This window comes from Rhyacophila brunnea, unplaced genomic scaffold (assembly GCF_057557595.1).
Source record: "Rhyacophila brunnea isolate RB1 unplaced genomic scaffold, BYU_Rbru_1.0 scaffold_18, whole genome shotgun sequence".
In the NCBI taxonomy this organism is placed as follows: Eukaryota; Metazoa; Arthropoda; class Insecta; order Trichoptera; family Rhyacophilidae; genus Rhyacophila; species Rhyacophila brunnea.
In genome coordinates, this window is record NW_028232837.1 from 34,103,543 (window position 1) to 34,125,447 (window position 21,905).

The 21,905-nt window shown below is 30.1% G+C and overlaps 2 protein-coding genes across 2 annotated transcripts in view; one reads left to right on the forward strand and one right to left on the reverse strand.

The window, feature by feature from the left end:
* LOC147073460 (neuropeptide SIFamide receptor-like) overlaps positions 1–21,905 on the reverse strand; it is a 334,521-nt gene that overhangs the window by 82,930 nt on the left and 229,686 nt on the right. The gene's annotated exons all lie outside the window — the stretch shown is intronic.
* On the forward strand, positions 2,900–3,307 carry LOC147073463 (uncharacterized). Its single transcript, XM_085945592.1, has one exon. It carries the CDS (start codon positions 2,900–2,902, stop codon positions 3,305–3,307), a length of 408 nt encoding a protein of 135 aa, XP_085801718.1.

Below are 21,905 nucleotides of genomic sequence, written 5' to 3' on the forward strand. Positions count from 1 at the left end.
AAAAGAAAAAAACATCTTACCTTACTTTTTTATGATCGCACAATGATAATTTATGTTATACATATTATTATGATAAGAAAGGTTAAAAAGATTTAAGATGTCTGCCCGTTTGATTAGATAAATCAGTCATTATGTTCCAAATCTCTTTCTCAAAATGGATTCTTTTCATTACTGTAAAAACGTATTAAAAAAATAAAACATTTATTCTACATATTTTAAAAATAATCAGAACTAATTTTTCCTACTTCAATTGGAAATTTTCAACTGGATTTTATAATATGTCAGTTATTTCAAGGAAACGTAATTGCTCATGATTATTATTACATTAAAAATATGTGATATAAAAGGTTTTTTTAAAATTTTATACAGTGTCTGTCCAACAAGAATTGACAGTTAACACCATTAATGGGGAAAAAATGTATGATTATTAGGAGTTATATAAGTAAACACCTCAAATGGAAACGGGCTGGATACATAGCTCAAAGAAGGGACAATCGCTGGACAAATATAGTCACCCAGTGGTACTCAAGAGGTACAACATGTTCGAAAGGTAGACCTAGCGGCCGCTAGATCGATGAAATGATTGTTATTCGGAAGTACGTAGCAACGCAACGCACAGGACCAAAATAAGTGAAATGAACTTGGAGAAGCGTTCATCTAGCAGTGGATAGATTCAGGCTGATGATGATATAAGTAAAATAGTAGGTATACCAGATAATTAATGATTTAATTGAATAGGTAAGAAATCAAGATTTTTGGTGGTAAGGCAGTGGAAGGAGCCTACTATAGACCAGTAGTTCTCACATGAAATTTAACTGTGGCCGCACAATTGACATTCTATGGAAACGTCTGGTGGCCGCACCAATTTTGTTGTGATTGATAAATATAAAGCTAAATTTTATTTACTAAAAAAAATGGATCAATTTATTAATTTATAGATTTTAGTAAATAAAATGAAAGCACATTTAATAAAAGACATTTGAACATTTTAGTACATATTATCCATTTATTTTAAAATAATGCAAATGGAAATTCCTCAATACTCCTTTTTTCCAATGCGAGCTGCATGGCTGATTCTAAGTTTATACCTGTTAACTGGCTTCGATTTTTGTTTTTTATGAAGTACCTACATAACACTGAATGATCTTTCAGAGTATACAATAGTAGGAAAAATCGATAATATTAATAAAGCAATTGTTGCCAATTCTTTGAATTGACTTTATTCTCAGAAACAAACTATTTCACACATGATCTCATCACAAAAACACATTATGGATCATCTGAGCGTGGAAAGAAATTTAAGACAAGTCATGTGTATTCAACCAATTTCATAATTTTCAAAATATTTTTTTAAAATATTATTCTGTAAAGCGCTTGTATCCGTAGCAAAATCCTCTGGTGGCCTCACATGAGAACCACTGCTATAGACGGAGAAAAGTAGATCTGACGACTCCTATTGAAGTGTGATTTTAATACACATTTGGCTTCATGGTAAATATTTGTCAGTATATTCAGAAATTATTTGAAAGAACTTTACTTGGGTCAAATATTATGGATAATAAACAGTATACCGACGTACTTTGAGTACTTCAAACTTCAATAATTTGAGTGTGAAGTGTATTCCTACATCTTTTGATACCAAAAAAATTGGCAAGTATAAAACGAGGAGATTTAAAAAATCACTTTGACTTAAGTCTCTCACATCTGTTATTAAGGAAGGCGTCAAAAGAGCGACAACTCAAAAATGCTGAAATTTGTGAGTGATATTTTTATATTATAGCAATCAATTTGCGAAAAACTGCTACTGGATATGTTTGCCTTGTTAAAAGTGTACTATTTCAACACGCATAAACGACATGTAATATTTCAGTTGATTGAAAAAAAAAACTGGATTTTTTGCTCAGTAATATGAGATGACAAGCATGTGGAAATTTGGTTTACTCATTATTACACTCCATATTGAGAATTTAAACCTACACAGTACGGATTATCTTAACACCTCAGTTACTGAGGATTAATTCTTGATTATTCATTGAACCTGTTGGGTTCATAATATGCTGATATTTTCCAACACACATCTTTTAATAAAATATTATTAATCGCGTGATTCAAATTCGTGATCCATGGATCAATATAATCTATATTTTACAAAAGACGCTGTGTGTTACTTATAAAAAGAAATTAAACTAGACTTTAAAAGTATACAATGGAATAGCATCGGAAAAATGCATTAAAAAATATATTAGACAAAATGGGTTGTTTGCTAATTGAGCTACCGACACGAGTTCTATCCAGTTATGTGATACATAAGTGTTCGAATTTCACTTAGTTTAAGATTTTATCAAGAAATTTTTATAATAGGTATATCTCTTACCTACCCAATTTAGATAATGCATGTGATATTCTTAAATTTTTATTAAAATTATACGTAAATGTTCAAAACAAAGCGGTTGCAGAAAGCCATCTTCTATTTTTTATATTATTTAATTCCAGAAAGTTGAATTAAAGTCAATAACTATTTCAGTTGTTACGTTATCAAAGGCCAAACAAGAGATGAGATTTAATTTTGTATGCAACAGTTTTGATTTTAGAAACTCATGAAATTCATTAATGCTTACTATTTAAAAAAATATATATATTTATCTGCATTTTTTTTTATAATTCATAGTAAAAATAAAAATAACTCATATAGTTGTGTTGTAGACGTAAAATACTATATTTATAAAATACGATAAATTATATATTTTTTTGGTCAATATAATAGTGATAACCAAAACAGCTATCGATTATATAACAAATTTGTTATATTAGATATAGGAATCACTATTATACTGTTTATAATAATATTAATTGTAATGTAATGTATATTTTTATTTAATTCCAGACTAGTATATTGGTTATGGTGGGTTGCGCGTTTGCAGCACCAACACCTGGTCTCCACATTTCCTTGGGACATCCAGCTGCCCTGTCTTATCCAGTGGTTCAAACTGCCCCCGTTGTCCAATTGGCACCTGTGGTACACTCTTCCCCCATAATCGAAGTTGCGCCAGTTGTACACTCGTCTCCAGTCGTATACTCTTCACCAGTGGTTCACTCGTCTCCGGTCGTTCACGTCTCCCCAGTGGTTCATTCGTCACCGGTGGTTCATGTATCCCCTGTACTTCACTCGTCTCCGGTGATTCACCATTCAGCTCCCGTTTCCTATGTCCATCATCACAGATCTCATTCCGTGCTTGTATCGCCCGTTGTCAAGGTCAAACCAGTGTACAAGGTCAAGCACCATGTCGTGTCACACCATTACGGTTGAACTCAAGTGAAAGTGATTTGAATATTTGAAAACGGAATAAAAGAACGTTATTTAAAATTTGAATATCGAATAATAGAACATCACGCATTTTATTTTATTTATTGCATTACATTCATCATTGTATTACTTATATGGCATGTACATTAATTCATATGAATATTTTATAACACAATCTATTGTAATAGTAATAAGCAAATAATCATTTTGTTTATACTAAATTATGTATATATAATAATTATGATCACATATATTATTAAGAGAAAAAAATAAAAATATTGATATAAAATATTATTATTGTTTATTATTCAACAAAATATATAATTTTTCTACTTATAATATGCATCCTTTGAATTTAAATGGACGATATTATTAGTTATGCCTTCTTTTTTATACTTAATTTATGTACTGCTACAACAAAATGTCGTATAATCCAAATTGTGAATTTTACGGAACAGCACTTTCTTTATGTCCTGCCACTTCAAGATAATTTGATTGCCAAGTTTTATTTTTCCAAGGTTTCAATACAAGAAAAAAACCTTGAAATTAAATATGTCCAAACAATATCATCGACCATCTTTTGCTCCAAGTATCTCCAAGTGCTAACTTTAAAGAATGATGCACATCTAATGAGTGTTAATAATAACTTCAGATCATTGAAGCGTCATATATATTCTTCAACAACTAAATGTTGGACAACATGTCTCTCTCACATAGTAAATTTCAATATTATTATGGCAATATTAACAGAATAAGCCTATGCGATGGTAACTGGCACTATTCACTTTGTGACTCTAAAGTCAAGCGGTATGGTTTTATTTAAAATTTATTTTTTCTTACCACTTATTTGATATAATTAATTATATACTATCTCTGAGAATAAAATAAATGTTGTTAACTTAAAGCCTATATATTTTGATACCCGTGTTACTTATATTCTAAGGTCAAAGTCATGAATGAATACAGTATTGTTAACAGGTAAACTTTTTAAGCATTACCTATATTGATCTGTTTACAAACAATGTTATTCATTCGCTACGAGGGCCTTTTTATTTATCAAAGTCACTTTCATTAGTAGGTCAATGTCTTGCAGTTTTCCATGCACTGTATATATCGTATCAAGGGAGTAATTTTTATAATTGTGTGATTATATAATTAGTGTGTAATACGCAAAGTATGACTACATTTAACACGCACTATCGATCGGACTTGATTGATGAGAAAAGTTTGTTTTTGAATTGGTATAAAAGAAAATTAATTAATTTTAGTTATATGTTATAATTAACTATTTATTTAATTCAACGAATAATTCACAAGATTTAAGAATGTACCATTCTGATTATTGAACATACATCATTTTGAAAAACACTTTCTGAGAAAATATATTAAAACCGATAGAAAAAAACTTTTTGAAAAAAGTAAGCCACCCCGGTAGGGAATCGAACCCTGCATCTCTTGGGTTTACGCCTTGTCCGTTGCATTTACCTCTATGCTACAAGGTGACGTACTAATTGCGACAAACTTTAACTATTGGCTTTTTTAATACCTACTCATCAGCGTTCTTCTAAATCAAGCTACTTTGGCAATCGGTTTTTGTTTTATTAAATCAAAGTAGTTATATGTCTTATACGGTGAATTAATACCGAGTATGTACATATTGTATCTAATGTAAATAGAAATAAAAGAAATATTCTTTTATATTAAACAAATCTTTTTCCTCTCTGCCTATTGAAAAATTCTTTATATTACATTTATCGTGTGCTGAAAGATTCCTCTGTTTTTTTCCTTTCTATTACAAAAACACACGACAGAATAAAGTTGTGGTTCTTTCCCTATATTATGTTTGTCCGCACAAGGCTCTTTCACACAGAATTATGCGCTTAGATAACACAGACAGAATAAACAAGTTATAACTGGCATTACTTTTTTCTAATACATTCGGTTTGATTTTTTCTTCAGTAGAAAATATATGGCAGAGTCAAAACATGAGTAGAGAATTTTCCCGAGAGCTGTGCAAACAATACCATAAATTCCAAAATAAATACGCATACGTTCAGAAAAGCGCGGCAAACTTTTTTGTACGTGGTTGTCCGTGGTTTCATATTTTAATGCTTTACTACTTAGTAACAGACGTGTACAGATAGTGAGTAACAGACAGGTCAATAAACGAAAGAAAAAAAAACACATTTAAAAGTTTATTTTTTATTAAGAACTGAAAGATCGTACTGTAACACAATGTCTACTATATATTTTAATTTAAAACGTAGTAAAAATTACACAAACACTACTTTGTAATTTTTAAGATATTTATTCTAGTTTTCTTCTACTATAAATATTTATTTGTGTATTTTTTAAAAAGCTAATAACTTTTCTAACGACCGTCGTACTGTAACCAACGGTCCACATGCTCAGCGTACGTCAAAATTGAGCTGTTATGCTATTTTCAAAGCATGATCCTGGACATTCCTTAAACGTTTGATGACTGCATAAAGTATTTTTATTACATAAAATAGTATTCTTTTAAACCTCTCGCTCTAATGTTTTAGAATATAGTCATATTTCAGTACGTCCATGTGAAGTGGTGTTAAGATTTTTTATATTCATTATGTTATTATAATTATATTCATTCATCAAATGTTTAAAATAAATATAAGGGATAATAAGGCTTCAAAATTATGTAAATAGATTAATGTAGATATTAAACTAAAATTTCAGTAATTGATTTACTCTAGAGTAGTAAACTGATAGTATAGTATAATATATACTTCGCACTACTGCTACTAAATACTAATAAAGCGCTTTAGTGAGTATTAAATGCCATTAGTTAAAATTTGTCGTAATTAAGTATAACTCCTTTAGCATTGTGGTCAATGTGCATGGGCGCGATACCCGAGAGATGCAGGTTTGATTCCTGCGGGGTGTCTTAAATTTTTCAAAAAGATTTTTTCCATTGGTTATAATATGTTTTCTCAGAAGTGATTTCAAAATTATGTATCTTCAATGTAATAATTACTGTAGGTTCTGAATTTGGTTTATTGATGGTGTCAGATATAAATAAGTGAAAACGTTAACTAATTTAGAATATTATATTACATAGTTTGGTATAAATATAAAACATTATAATTATAATAAATGTATATTTCGCTTTTAAGATGCTTAGTTACCCAACTATTTCCAAATAAAAAAAATCAAGAAAATTCTCAGAATTTTCAAGATAAAATATAAGTTTTCTGTAAAGCATTGTGTAATTGCAGATACTAAAATAAACAAACAATAAGAGAGAAAACAGAAACTAGAGAAAGAGGAAATTTTAAAAAGACATTAGCGAAAATTAAATTCATTTATTGTTTTGAGAAATTGTGAGAATGGACGATTCCAGTTTAGTAGTGTAATAAAATCCTTTTCATTTTTTTCTTATAGGTTTACATTTACATTTATATCTCGTAGTCTGGAGAAAGTTGTATAAACATCGATACTGCTAAAATTTTACTACTGGAAGAAACTTAAACTAAAATGATTTGGATTTATAATTTAATTTTGTTTAAAAAAATTATACAATACGTAATTTAAATATTAATTGAATTTAATGCAGTAAAATTTTGTTAACTTTATCAAGTAAGTAGATACCTATATACTTATTATATATTGAATTAGATAGAGTATCCTAATTGATATTTCAGTATAATTCTATTAAACCTAATGATCATTGATTCAATTATCAAATTTATTGACATTTCAAAGGTAAAAGTTACTATGTGAGGTTGAGGTATAAACTGAAAGCTTTGCATTACTTGCATCAATTTATTTAGTTAATTCTGGCAGTTAAACTAGCTTTCGATGGTTAATAGGTAAATTATTTTTTATTCGTAACATGTTTGCAAAATTTGTCAATTATTTTTATTGAAAAATACATATACATTTGCACGTAAAATAAATCCAATAGTATCAGTAAAATTTATATTACTCTTGATAGAATTTTTAACGGTGAATACTTCACATACTAGAAGGTGCTTAAACGAAAATATGAAGCTAGCACTTTAAGAGATTTTATAGCTAATTGACAATTTAAAGCAATTAATAATTATTATATAGGTATCTAAAAATAGTATTTTTAAAGTAAAAGTTAAATACAATTACAATTTAAAAAATACACAATGTGAATAAAATTCGAAGAAGTTGTCATGTTTATTATGAAAATTTAGTTATCGTGTATAGTTTTTGGTTAATTCATAGTTTTAATATTTTTGATATTGATTTAAAAAAAAACATTGATTTTAAAAAAAAAAAATCTAGTTTATAACATAAATAGCTACGTAGTGAGGTGAAAGCTGTTTTTTAATGTTATCTTATTTTTATTAAAAAAATATATATGTCAGTTGTACTCGTTAGAATCGCAATTCTCGTTAGGTTAATAATTTATTTATATTTTTCGCGTTATTATCAATCTACAATAGGTATTAATAATTGAAAATTTATAGTCTACTATTATTCTATATAATTCATATATTTTATTCATCTATTAAAACATGGATGTATACGTTGAACAATATTTATTATTCTATGTGATCACTGATGACAGTATCGCTTATAAATAATAGTGGCTAGCCATTGAACTCTCGCTTTGATTACTTAAGACTATACTTCAGCTGAGGCATGGTCTAAAAAGATCGTGACTAGGCGATGCGCGGATTGTGCAAATGACGCGAGCCGAACGAAATATAATTTGTCATAAAAATTCAACATGCGTCCTTTTAATATTATATTTATTATTATATCCGTAATAATAATAGTATATTCATTGACATATTTTCTTTTTCAAGTACATGCGGAACGTTTTTTAGTTATCTTTACACTATTTAAGAATATATTTCTCAGACGCCATCATTAAACAAATTGACGTGCGAACAGGTCGACTATCGCTCTCCGACTGGCTACGCATACGAAATTTTGTTCCACATACTGTTCAAAATTATTTGTCGTTTCGCTTATGTACGCTCTTAAGGGATATTTTATAAGGGATTTTTCATCTAAATAATAATGATTCATTAGATTCACACTCGAGAACCTACAAAGTTTAGTGCCCATAGTCAGGGATTTTGAAAGACTTTACTTGGAAATTTCCAGCATCAGCTAGTTGTTCATTATTCTATGGTATACAGAATGTTAAGATTGTAGAGATATATATAAGGTGGAGCAAAAAAATGTGATGCATTGTATAAAAAAACGTATTTTAAGTTTATCACACTATGTATAGGTAACATTTTTCTATTAGAAAAATAATTTCAAAGCATGAGTGTGAATTTCTACACTAATATCCAATCCAAATAAAATTTTTAAGCTTCACTTCATATAATATTATAAAAGCTCCATATGTATATAAGAAGGTTTTTCTTCATCATCTTTGAATTTATTAAACATAATAAAAATACTTTATCTATTTGGCGAATTAAATGGGCATCGACCTTTACCGTGACCGACTTTACAATATTATTATTATGTATACGTATAGTATCGTATGAGAAATTAAAGTGACCGAAACGAAAAAAATCTTCAATGTTATTAGTTTTCAGAGTATTGTATGAAAATGGTAAACCTTGAATTTATATTATTTACTTCCGTACATGATAATATATTGTATGTCTATTGATTGATGATTTAATACATGTTTTTTTTGTGTATTTCTAGTCAGTTTTATAAGAATAATTTTAATTAAAATTTAGGAATAAATTTCAATGGAACAGCACTATACATTTAATATACTTGGCAAAACAGCGATTGGCAAAGAGCCAAAATCAATTGAGATGAAATTTTGTTAAAATCAACTTACGTGAATGGAAAAAATTACACTGCTAAATGTAAATAAAAACAGAAATAAATCCCTGAACTCAAATTAATACAATAATTATAAAGAACTACTCTAATTATTTTCAATTTATTTATTTTTTAACATAATATTGTGGACATTGCAAATTATAATTTGAAGACGTTCACAACATGACATGAAATATTATTATGAAGAAGAAAGAAAGAAAAAATAATAAAAGGGATAAAAATGAAAATATAAAAAGATAACATAATATAAATATACAAAAGCAGTGAAAAAACAATTATACATTTATAGAAGTTCAAAGAAGTACACCGAGTTTGCTAAGGAGACCCTATTTTAAGAATTTATACAATAGCGTCCACCTAAACTCACCCTCACGCAAGTGGAATATATCAACACCCGAAGCAATTTGGTTGAACATAGTTATCGTCCTCCCGATTAGAATTACCAGTGGAAGGTTAGTTCTGCACCTTCGGAGAATAAACAACTGATGCTCCCTATTTCTAAGATAGTTATCAGGGACACACAGGTCAACACTGCCCAGAATAGCAGAGTTCTCATTTATACCTAGTATAAGTCTAAAAAAATACGTAGCTAAATAAAGATCTCTTCTAAATTGCAGACTGCAGTATGTAAGCATACCTAAGTGAAAGTCAGTTGATATGACAGACAGACAGAATGATATTTGATCCACCTGAGAATTGAACACATGATCTTCTAATTTATAGAGTTATTTTGAGACAGAAAACGATGTAAAAAAATATATATGATCCAGCTGAGGAGCGAATATAGCCATAAAATAATTACTTACAATAAGATCGTGTTTAAAATGTTGCGGTATAATTTATTTACGAGTATTTCATATGAGAATTGACACAACACAACATGATATTATATTATGTTTTATTATTATCTTATTATCAGAGCTTATTATGTAATCACTCAATCAACGTTTGGTTTAAGTAATTAATACAGGCTGCCTTGTCACTTTAAATCAAAATTTACATGCAACACGACAAGAAGCTTAAAGGAGATTTTAAGAGTGGTGCGTGTATAAATTTGCATTTTTCAGTCAAATAATAAAAACAAAAAAAAACTGAACGAGTTACATAAATACAAAATAAATTTATGCGCGAGTAAATAAATGCGCTCCGCTTTTGATACATACTATAGAAATGGTAATAACATTTATAATAAAGTTAAAATGTCAGAGATTTAGTATTTTAGCGTTATCTTTTAAGACTGAATTACTTAATTATTAATTTAAGGCTTTTACGAGCTCAATAACGAATCAATTCTTAAAACTATGATAATTCATAAACCTGAATAATCAATAAGTTAAACAGACTGCGAGGACCAGGTAGTGTGAATCATTTATAAATGACAATAAACCGACAAAGTGAGTATTTTGCACAATCCAATTTGGTATAGAAAAATAGGCTGGTTAAAAATGCGCTAGATAGATGAAGCTACCGATGATAATCGTATGTTTTGGTTGCCAAATTGAAAATAGACTACTTTGGGTAGAGTTAAGTGAAAAGAGTTATTGGAGAAAGCCAAGACCTACCATGAATTAATAAAATATTTATAATATAGTAAATGTCATTCGAAAGTCAGAAAATTTACTTTACATTGCAGAGGGGTTTGGATCTTCAAAGCAATTTGTAAGTATTTCTGGATTTCTGTTTTAGATTGTTTAAAGAGCTGATTTTTTTCTTACATTGTACTTTAATTTATGTTAAATATTATTTATTTTCTAAAATATTATTGTATTATTGTCGTATTTCTAGGATGGAGCACAGGACAAACCAGTCAATCATCCAGAGACTGCAGATAAAGGAACGGCTCTCCAGAATATGTCTCAGACGAATTATGCAGTTCTTTCGACATATTGTCAGGGGTGGACCTGACAACTTGGAGAGACTGGTGGTTTTGGGTGGCCTCTAGAGAAGGCAAAGCAGAGAAAGAGCGTCTGCGCTCTGGAACGACCAAGTGAAAGAGCTGACTGCGGGCACCATCCATTCTGCCCTGAGAAAAGCGGAAGATCGAGAACGATGGAAAGTCTTGGTCGCTCAAAGGATGACGAAATTCAAATGTGGTCACGATCCTCAGACATGAGTGTACGACCAAGAAGAAGAAGATTATTTTGTGCCTTATGTATAGTTTTATATTTTGATAATATTACTTTATTATACGCCATTTTAGAGTAATAATAAAACAGTAAGTTTTCCATGGTTGAATCTTTTGTATCTCTAAATTACAAAAGTAAATAATGAAATATTATAATAGGTACTGCCTATCTCATGTTTTATAATAAAGCTTGGCGTCGTAGAATATTATATTAATTATTTATTACCTGACGTATATTTTGCAAACAACTAGGTTTACGTCATAGACAGTGTCTTAAAACCCGACTTGGTTTGACATAGTAATGGGTAAACTGTGGGCGTCGAAAAAATCTTCAATATACACCTTACGCTAAGAAAAGCAGGCACGTGGAATTGGGTACATATTTTACGAATAGGTCAAAAGCCATTAGAAGTCACTAGAAAATTGCGAGTGAGCTAAAAATATCGAGTAGGTATTCACTAAAATTTTCAAATAACATCAATCTTCAATTTTCATGGGTCAGGAAAATATGCGTAATTATAAAACATTTATAATAGGTATGTAATTTATTCATTCACTATTTTGGAATATATTGGTAGTAAATTCTCCCGATTATATAAGACCCAAGTACCAAAAACATACTAAGCGGCTTAGATTTCTAAGTATCCACACAAAGGCAAGAAATTTAATTTCCATTAATACGAACGTAGGTGGGTGAAGTCTATGATGTATTTAAAGTGGAGTTGGGCTCTTTCAGCCGGCTCTCACATCAAAACTTGTTCGCTTACAAAGTCGAAGTGATTTCATTGTTATTGACAAAACATACGTTGCCAAATGGAACTCCACAGATTGGTCGAATACGACTGTTTCGTTTGAAAAAAACATCTGCTGTTGCAATCGACAAGTTGCATGATACGAGTCAAAGACGCCAGGTTGCATTCAGCTACGAATTGGTCATTCCTATACAGGCTCACTGGTCGCCGCATTCAAATATCTATACGTTTTGAAGGCTACGCGTGACTATCGCTTGGTAGATGTGCGTGGTCTTCACCAGCAACACTGGATCGCCGTTCTCGGAAGGTTTGATTTATGGCTCTGCGGCACACGATATGAGTTTAGATGTCAAAGCTGACTTAAGTTATAGGGTTGAGCATATCACCAGATAAAAGCTCCTTACCCTTAATTATCATCAATTAAAAATGAGTTTTTTTGTTAGTATACATTTCATTGATTGGTAAGTCCCAAGATTGGAAAATTTAATCTCAAAATTCAAGGATTGAATATAATGTTCAAGATCGCAATTTTTAGTAATAATATTATTTGAATACGATTAGTTATACTATCAGTTAAATATATTAAAATTAATAAAAACAAATTTTCTCCCCCACGATGATATTAATAATAAATTATATTTTTACATATTAATATACTTCCAAACGTAGATATTTGGTACTTATGCTTGAATTTATAGCTACTATTAGACACAGAGGAGATATTATATATGATGGCTATATTTTTCGCAGCGGGAAATGTGATTTACTCAAACTCATAAGGCAGGGAAAGGTTTATTGTGATATCATAGGTATAGGTAGAAAGAGATTATACGTTTGGCTATCCGACTTTCGTGTATGGCTTTATTTGATACTGGTTATCCATTGATACATAGATACTGCAGTCTGGTCACCAATCTTTGATAAGAGGTTTGAGAAAGATTACTTATAATAATAATAAATGAAACACACACAATTAAATACGTTATATGCCATATTATTATGTATTTGTATAGTTTATTACACAGTCCCTCGATGGCCGCGCGGATTAAGCGTCGGACTATAGCGTCGTGGGTCCCAGGAACAAATTCTGGGTCTGGCAAGTACGCATATCTCATTTTTTGTCAGTTTTGAGTTGTTTGATGTAATGAATTCAGAATTTGAATACGCACATATTCCACTAGCACGTATCTCAAAACATACTTAATAACATAATAGATTTAAGCAATTACATAAAAATCACAATAAACGACTTTTATAAACATTATAATATACTCGTATCTTGAGTTACGTGTTTGTAAGTATACGTAAGTCAAGATACGTGTTTACTGCAGTAATATTCACAGTAAAGTTGTAACGCATTCTCGTATCTTCGACAATATGACTGATCGGTTGAAAGTATAGTGCGATAAATTGAAGAAACATAACATTTTTTTCATGAAATAATTCAATAATTAGAATGGTACATTCTTAAAATCTTGTGAATTATTCGTTGAATAAAAGAAATAGTTTATCAAAATCTGTTAATACAAACCTCCACTCTGTGTAGCCCTGTAAGATCTTATTAGAATCGGACATGGTCGGAAAAAAATAGTTTATACAAATATTATAATAAAGACCCGTTTAAAAAAATATGTATATATATTTCAATAAGTTCATCCAATCAGAAAAAAATCAATGCCTAATAGTTGCGTGTATTTGAGGAATTCAAAACTCTAGCTATCAGTTCACATTTAATTAATAAATAATTATATTGATGTCAAATAAATTTCAATTAGTAGTTAAATAAATTCAGAAAAACAAATTTCTCAATATTATCTCACTATAAATTACACGTCACCACTGCACTTTATCGAGCCTTCGACGCAAGGGGGCTTGGCTTTCGTGAACAGCCTTTCCGAACAAGAGAGCCTCATTCAGCATCAAGTACTTAAATGACCGCCAAAACGATAAATTAGCATGCTCGTATAATGACGCAGGGCCGAATCTGTTCGTAAAAAACTGTCTGCTGCAACAAAGAGGTCAAGATTTGAATTTGAAAATGTAATTTATTCGATAGCATTTGTTTGAAGTCAGTGCTTAAATTATCTATCATGGTTTGGTTAATTTTGACAGTGAGAATAATAGACAAATAATCGTTTGTTTGCATGTGCCTTAAAAGCAATAATACTTGCATACATAATAAGCGAATACAATTTTTATAATATCTATTAAAATTTGCCCTTCATATATTTTTATAAAAAATATTGTAGAAACCAAGAGAAGTAACATTTTTTCTGTATTTTTTAAAATACACCATCAAGCAAAATAAATAAACCGAAAGTAAATAATTATTTTTGCAGCAAAAAAAAAATTACGAAAATACTTTTATTGCAATATGCAACAAAATGTCCCTCTACTGTAATGTAAATATGATGTTCTAAGTCATTGAACAGACACTCTTCAAATGCATCTTGTACAAAACACTACGAAGACCAGTTGTCACGTATGGCTCGGAAATCTGGTACTGGAGTGTTGGGCTCGTTTGTGCGGAGCGTGCTGCATGGTATCTTTGGATCTATCAATGCCAGATGATTAAAGTCGAGACGAATTTACAATAACGAGATATAGGTATGTTTTGTATATGTGCACGTATATTGTACAGTGCATCGAATTGAACTACATTATTTGGCCAAGAAAAAACACATAACCACAATATATCAATATTTTTACTAAATCATCAATCAATAAAACTAAAATATTTTTTATTCCCGACATAAATTCATAATATAAATAATTTTATTTATTTTTGTTTTTGTATAATTGTGTAATTCCAAAATTTTAATTTCTAGTACCTACGTAAATTACTAATTATAATGAAAAAATGAATATTCATTTGTTTAAAAGTTTTGCCCACGATGACTGAGCGGCTTACGGATCAGCTTATAATGTCGTGGGCCCCAGGTTTGAATCCTGTTCTGATAAATATATATATTGTTTTGCAATTTGTGTTTGGAGCCAGAGTATGGACCTAATAGGTTGAGCAAGTGGTTGACATCCATTTCTCGTAAAAACGAAAACCTATTAATACAAACCTTCACTCTGTAGCGGCCCATATTATGATCCTATTAGGATCAAACATGATTTTATATATATGAGGATCACAATAATTATAGATCAAGTCCATCAAAATGGAACCAGAGATATTTGCACCTACAGTTAAAACTCCTTTAAAACTCAGGAATGTTTTCACTGTATATATTTACCTAATTTTGATAGTACATGGATCAATTTATATAAATAGTCGAAACATAAAGTATATTCAGGCTTTATTGATATTGACAAATAACTCTTTATACTGTCAAAATGGACATGATTCATATTCAATTTGATGTCTTATCAATACAAGTATTGCCATTTATGCAAAAAATTGTAGAGCTACGATTGTGATATTAACACACAATCTGTTTTATCTTGCCACTGAAATAAAAAAATCGAATTTTATGAAAATTGGACATGATTCATAATTAATGTGAACCACCCATATATTATAATATAAAAGATTACAACATAAATTAAAAAATATTAAATAAAATTTTCTAAAATCTTTGTTCGAATTAATTAAATTCATCAATTGATCTGGCGATACGTGATATTGAAATGAAAACGATCAAATTTTATTCACGCAATAGCTACAAATAAAATTTAATGAAATTCCCAACGACGGTCCTGCGGTAACCTGTCCGTGGCCAGCCGCCGTGCAGATGTTGGTCCGTGTTCAATTTATTAACGAACACCTTCTCAATAGACATCGAACCTTTCAAACGGGTCACCGAAGGTTATACGCGCCTATCTTTCTTGGATACTCGTTCTTCATCACAGCGCTGGCTAATCTAAGAACACCAGCCATATTATAAAATATAATAATACTTGAAGAGCTGAGGAATAAAAGGATATCAGTGCATATGTTACGTCGAATGTGCAAAATTGACTATTACATGAAATGGGCAAAATTTTGACTAATTCATGTAATAGTCAAGCCCGTTGCCTTATTCATGAATTAAGTAAATTATCTGCCGATAACGTGAATTCGCCAGGGTATGGAATTCTTAAATTGTCAACATGACAGTAGAAAAAGTAAATTTAAAACGGATGGTTTTATTAGTTAAAATTGGACATAATATAATATTATTATCATAAGGTTAGGTTTTGTAATTCTGAATTCAACTGAATGTCCATTTTGAGGTTAGCTAACAAGTGTCAACAAACTATCAAATCATACTATCACAAACAAACAATCGACCATTGCACGATTTATACCCAAGCACGAATCAAATCGCGAAAATACCTTTTAATAAAATTCTTTCGTTATCATATTATTATATAGTTCTAGATTTTTTGGGGCACAGTAAATGGATATGAACGTCATTGGAGTTATTGATTGGTATATTTTTATATAATCAATGACATTTGACACATTTGGTTAGTTTGATTAGTTGCAAAAAATACCACCGGAGCCGTCATTATCTAATCTGCCCAATGCATGAACTAGGCAGAAAAATTACTGACGAATTCATGCACTCGGCAGATAATTTTCCTAATTCATGAATATGGCAACGAGCTTGCATTTTTCATGATTTAGGAAAAATTTTGCCCATTTCATGTAATAGTCAATTTTGCACATTCGGCGTAACACATACATAACCAAGTTGAGTAAATCGAATTCAAAGTTAAATACACGAATCTATATTTCAATATGTTTTTCTTAATGATTTTGCCAAGGTTTTGACTGTGACTCGCTGTCATATCGCCTATTCTCATCTGAAATATCCAATCAGGCCCTTCCTCTAATTCTCCAAGTTAGTCTCTGAGATTATAACTATTAATATTTTTTGTCTTATTAACCAATTTTTTTAAAACGGTACATGTTCAAACACGCACGTTAACATGTTCTTACTCCCCACTTTATTTATCGTTTGTCAATTTATGGCTACGGCCGTATGTTGTAGCTTAACCACTGGAAAATGCCAATAGAAATGGCGTATTTCAAAAAAATACCACCTTATTCTTAGGCCAATAATTGTTATACAGCAAACATTTTTCGTATGATATTTATCACATTTGAATGATCAAAGACATAGCTTATAATTAATATCTTTATAATTATCTTCAAATGTGTTAATCGTGCCCATTTTGAATAATAAAATGCCTAATTCTTGTCATAATTGGGATCACAAAGATTATAACTATATTTTTTTATCGTAAATATGTCACTATATAATGTTAACATTAATTTTACTAATGGTTTTGTAAATGCGTTTAAAAAATAATAAATCTAAAAAATCTTAACACCACTGCACATAGACGTACTGAAATATGACTATATTCTAAAACATTAGATCGAGAGGTTTAAAAGAATACTATTTTATGTAATAAAAATACTTTATATAGTCATCAAATGTTTAAAATAAATATAATAAGGCTTCAAAATTATATAAATAGATTATCTACAACGTTTAAGGAATGTCCAGGGTTATGCTCTGAAAATTCCATAAAAGCTCCATTTTGACATACGCTGAGCATGTGGGCCGTTAAATAGAGTTCTATATTATTCTTTTTTACTTTATACTTCTGGCATTCCATTGTAAAATTCTAATTTGTTTTTAATAATAGATGTTTTTTGTTATCCACTTTGTTGCAGAGCCTTACCCAGATTTTTTCCTAAACGTCTTTCTTTGAATTGTTAGTATACCTTGTATACTATTTTATTTTTGCTTAATGATCTTCTGCCAGTATCCACTTTTTAGGAAAACTTTAATTATTTCCCCAATGGCGTTAAACTCTGTCTTCCCCTTTTTATTTTTTCTACTTTTTGAAGACTAAGTTATTATTTATTCGGGTTAAATAACATAATATTTTGTAGCATATTAACCTGGAATGAGCTCTAGTTTCCTCAAGTTAGTATATCCAATCTAGCCTATCCTGCCCCATTTCTTATCACTTGAACATTTTGGGTTATGTTATCCAAAATTTTTGAGCTCGATTTCAATCCAAATTTATAAGCAACCAGTTTTAGTCGGCAATGTTGATGCTATTGATTATGTATGGAGTCTTTTTAAGCGGTTGAGATATGTTTTGTGACTCTTTTAGAATCTTTTCTTCAAATAATATTGGATTCCTATTTTTAGTTTTTTTAACTAGTGGTCCAATATTCATATTATTCTGTGAGTATTAGTCTTAGTACAGAATTCAGATATGTAGAGCTTCTAAAGTAACACTATTGCATTTTTTATAACGTCATTTGTAAATACAGTATAACCTCGTTTTTATGTGCCCGGAATTCACGTTTTCCCGGCAATTGCGTTTTTTTTCAGTCCCAATGTATTTCAGTACATTTAATACTCGCATTTACGTTTTTCTTTCCCGAGATTTACGTCGGAAATATTCAAAATATGCGAGTTACGCGCACTTGACAATGATTGGGTCGTGACATTCGAGCGATTTTTCAATAAAAAATTTAATTGAATGTTGTTTTTTAATAAAATGTTATTTTTTTAGAAACATAAAATTTAAATGTTCTTTTTTTCAATACCCCCCTTTTACATTTTCCCTCCAATTAGGTTTTTTTTCTTCAGTCCCTTAAAAAACGTAAAATAGGGGTTATACTGTATCTGATACTAGCCAACACGGTAGAATTTATCATATATACTTTATTTGTATAATATGCTACCATCTATATTCTGTATTCTTAATTCAATACTGTCAATCCTATGTCAATGGTGTATTATTTGGTGTAGTCGGACTATCGCGTGAGCCATTTGCCTTCCTTCGTTATATGCGCAAAACGACGACGCACGCTAATAGAATTTTTATGTTACATTTTCACAAAAAGTTTGATCGAAAGTTATATCTCGAAACCGTCTGTGATGAATCTATAAAGGTGTCAGATAGATAAGAAGATTAAAAAAAAAGGTAGTGTTTTTATGAACATTGTATTGAAACGCCTTGTTTTATATAGCAGGATATCCTTAAAATGTGATAGAATATGCTGTCACTGCATAAATATTAAAGTACCGAATTTAAAGTATTTGGGTATTAGGGAAATAGGCGAAAAGGCTTTTATTAGTACAGAATATAAAAACATGAACATTTATGAAAATACATTTTTAAAATATACATTGGCAATTTTTGAAACTTTATTACTTATTTTATAAAGAATATTTTATAATGTGAGTTAGAAATCAAAGAAACCCTTACTTTAACTTATACGTTATAAGTTAAAGTTTACAAAATTTGAGAATGTGACATTCCTAAGTATTTGTTGAATACAAAAAGAGTTTATTTAATTATTACCAATTGCAAGTACGCTTTAACCAAAATTCGAAGAGATCCTGACACCGGTTAGTGATTAAGGTAATTAATACTTTTATTTAAAATTGAAAAGCATCAGCTTTTCCTTTTGGCCATCAGGCCAGTATTTTTTACCATGTACGATCCTAATAAGCTCATATTATGGGCCTTCACAGAGAAGGGGTTTGTATTAATAGATTTTGGTTTTTCCGAGAAATGGATGTTAAGCACTAATTACTTAACCTAATAGGTCTATACTTTTACTCAAACGCAAATTAAAAAACGATATGTGTATTTGCCACACCTAGGATTCAAATGTGAAACCCACGACGTTATAGACCTATGTTTAAGCTGCTCGGCCATTGTGGGCGTTTTAAAATTATGTACATTAAATATAATATAAGGTAGATTAATTCACCTAATTTATTAATATAATATAGAAGTTATATATAAATTTTGAATTATTAATTATCTTTCGTTCATTATTGGCTTAGTAATACTAATAATTTTGCGTTAGTCACAGAATTAGTTAAAATAATATAGTTATTTTGACTATATAGAACGCCAAATTGGAGCTTTTCTTAATATAATAATGCAGAAGGCACTTCGGAGATTTTTTAAGTATATAATCCTCTTAGAGGAAAATTTGGAAGGCTGTCAATTTGTAGAGCATCATTGTTATTTTGTTTTTGTACAAAATGAAAAGGGCCTGTGCGTATTTCAGATTCAAAACACGTGTCTACGGTATTTTGTTTTTGCAGGAGCTTGGCAACACTAAATCCTAGCTACCGAAGTTCAATTAAAACTTCCCTTTGATAATGAAAGCTGAATTACATTCATTGATGAGTTATGCCAGGAAATTTAGAAATTTCGGTTTATTGTATTAAATTTCATTAATAACTTTATTCAGAGAAGGTAAACTGGGTTAAAAAAAATAATTAAACAATTTTAGTGACTGTTACTTGGGAAAGGTTTTAAGTATATACGAATTTTCAATTAATTTCTGAAATACAATTAATATAAAAGTTCATTTATACTTTAAGTAATAATATATTAAAACCGTAATTAGGTAGGTATTAAGAATACATTTTTTTTTAAATAAAGTTAATGTTTGTTTTTGTGATAAAAATAATATCATTGTAGATTCATACACATGGAAACCAAACATCATACTTTATATTAAACTTTTTTTTATTCAACGAATAATTATTCACAAGACTCAAGATTGTATCATTATTTATTTGGAAATACCCCAGAAATCCACCTAGAGTAAAAAATAAATTTAAATATGTTGGTAATGCACATTAGTCGATCTTTGAAGCATGCAGGTTCGAGTTTTAAAATATATATGTTTCTGACGTGTTTCTGAGTTATCAATAAAAAATCAGACGGTTAAGTTTTACTTTGTATTTTCAATGAGGCTGATCAATTAAATAGTGACCTTTTAATTTTCTTATTATTTTAACATACGTATTACCAAAATACCTAAAGTCGGAAACATATACTTACAGAATCTGTATCTGTATATATAATATTCCATGTTCTAGTTGCATACGTGACAATTTGAAACTGAACTCAAAAGGATTTTGAAATAAGTTTGCATGTTTTCATTACAAAATAACACTTGTCATTTTAACAATCTACCTCTACATTACCACTCAATTGCATTAAACTACATTAAATTATTATCAATAACTACACAAGTATTAATTCATAAATTAATTAGGGGATGCAAAGCATCCAGAGCACGTATGGAGTGCATGCCGCTTGTATTTATATATAAAGTATTTAAAAGAGATTGAGGCAGTCTGAACCTTGAATAATAATATTATTATATTTAATTATCATTATTTATGGCACTACAACCTTTAGCAGGTTTTACCTTCCTCCAAAAACTTTCTACAGCGCCGACACTCTTTAGTTGCTTTGACCGAGCATTCTTAAATCTCCTGTGACGCAGTCCAGCCATTTCGGCTATCCAGGTCTTCTCTTGCTCTTGAGGGTTGCGTACATAGCCCGTTAGTATATCCTCCAACATTCTATGCCAGTGACCAATCCAACGCAGTTTCTTCACATACCACGTGATATTTTCACCCCTATAAAGTGTGTACAGCTCCTCATTATACCTTAACCTCCAAATGCTACTTTCTTGAATAGCCCCAAAGATTCTTCTCAAAACTCTCTTTTCAAAGATATCCATATTCCTCTTATATTATTAACGTACGGAGTATTCTTGATTACGGGTCCATTATCTGGAGTCCTTATGAGTTTTCCTATAAGCTTGTTTTAGAGCGTGTTCAGAAGAAATTTCTTTGATATCTTTATTTTAATGTATAATAACTATTTTCTTTTTGACAATTTATAAAACGAGTATTTCCGACTAACTTTCTTCAAAGCATGCTCGCCTTCAATTTCACTTCTGCTGAAAGCTTTTTTCCCTGCTCTCGCGTGGTATAGTTTCCAATCCCGACGTTCTGGAAAATTTGAATTTTTTGCACCCGTCAATAATTATTACATGCATGGTCGCAGCGCAGCCATGACGTATTTTGGATGAAAGCTGTTTCCT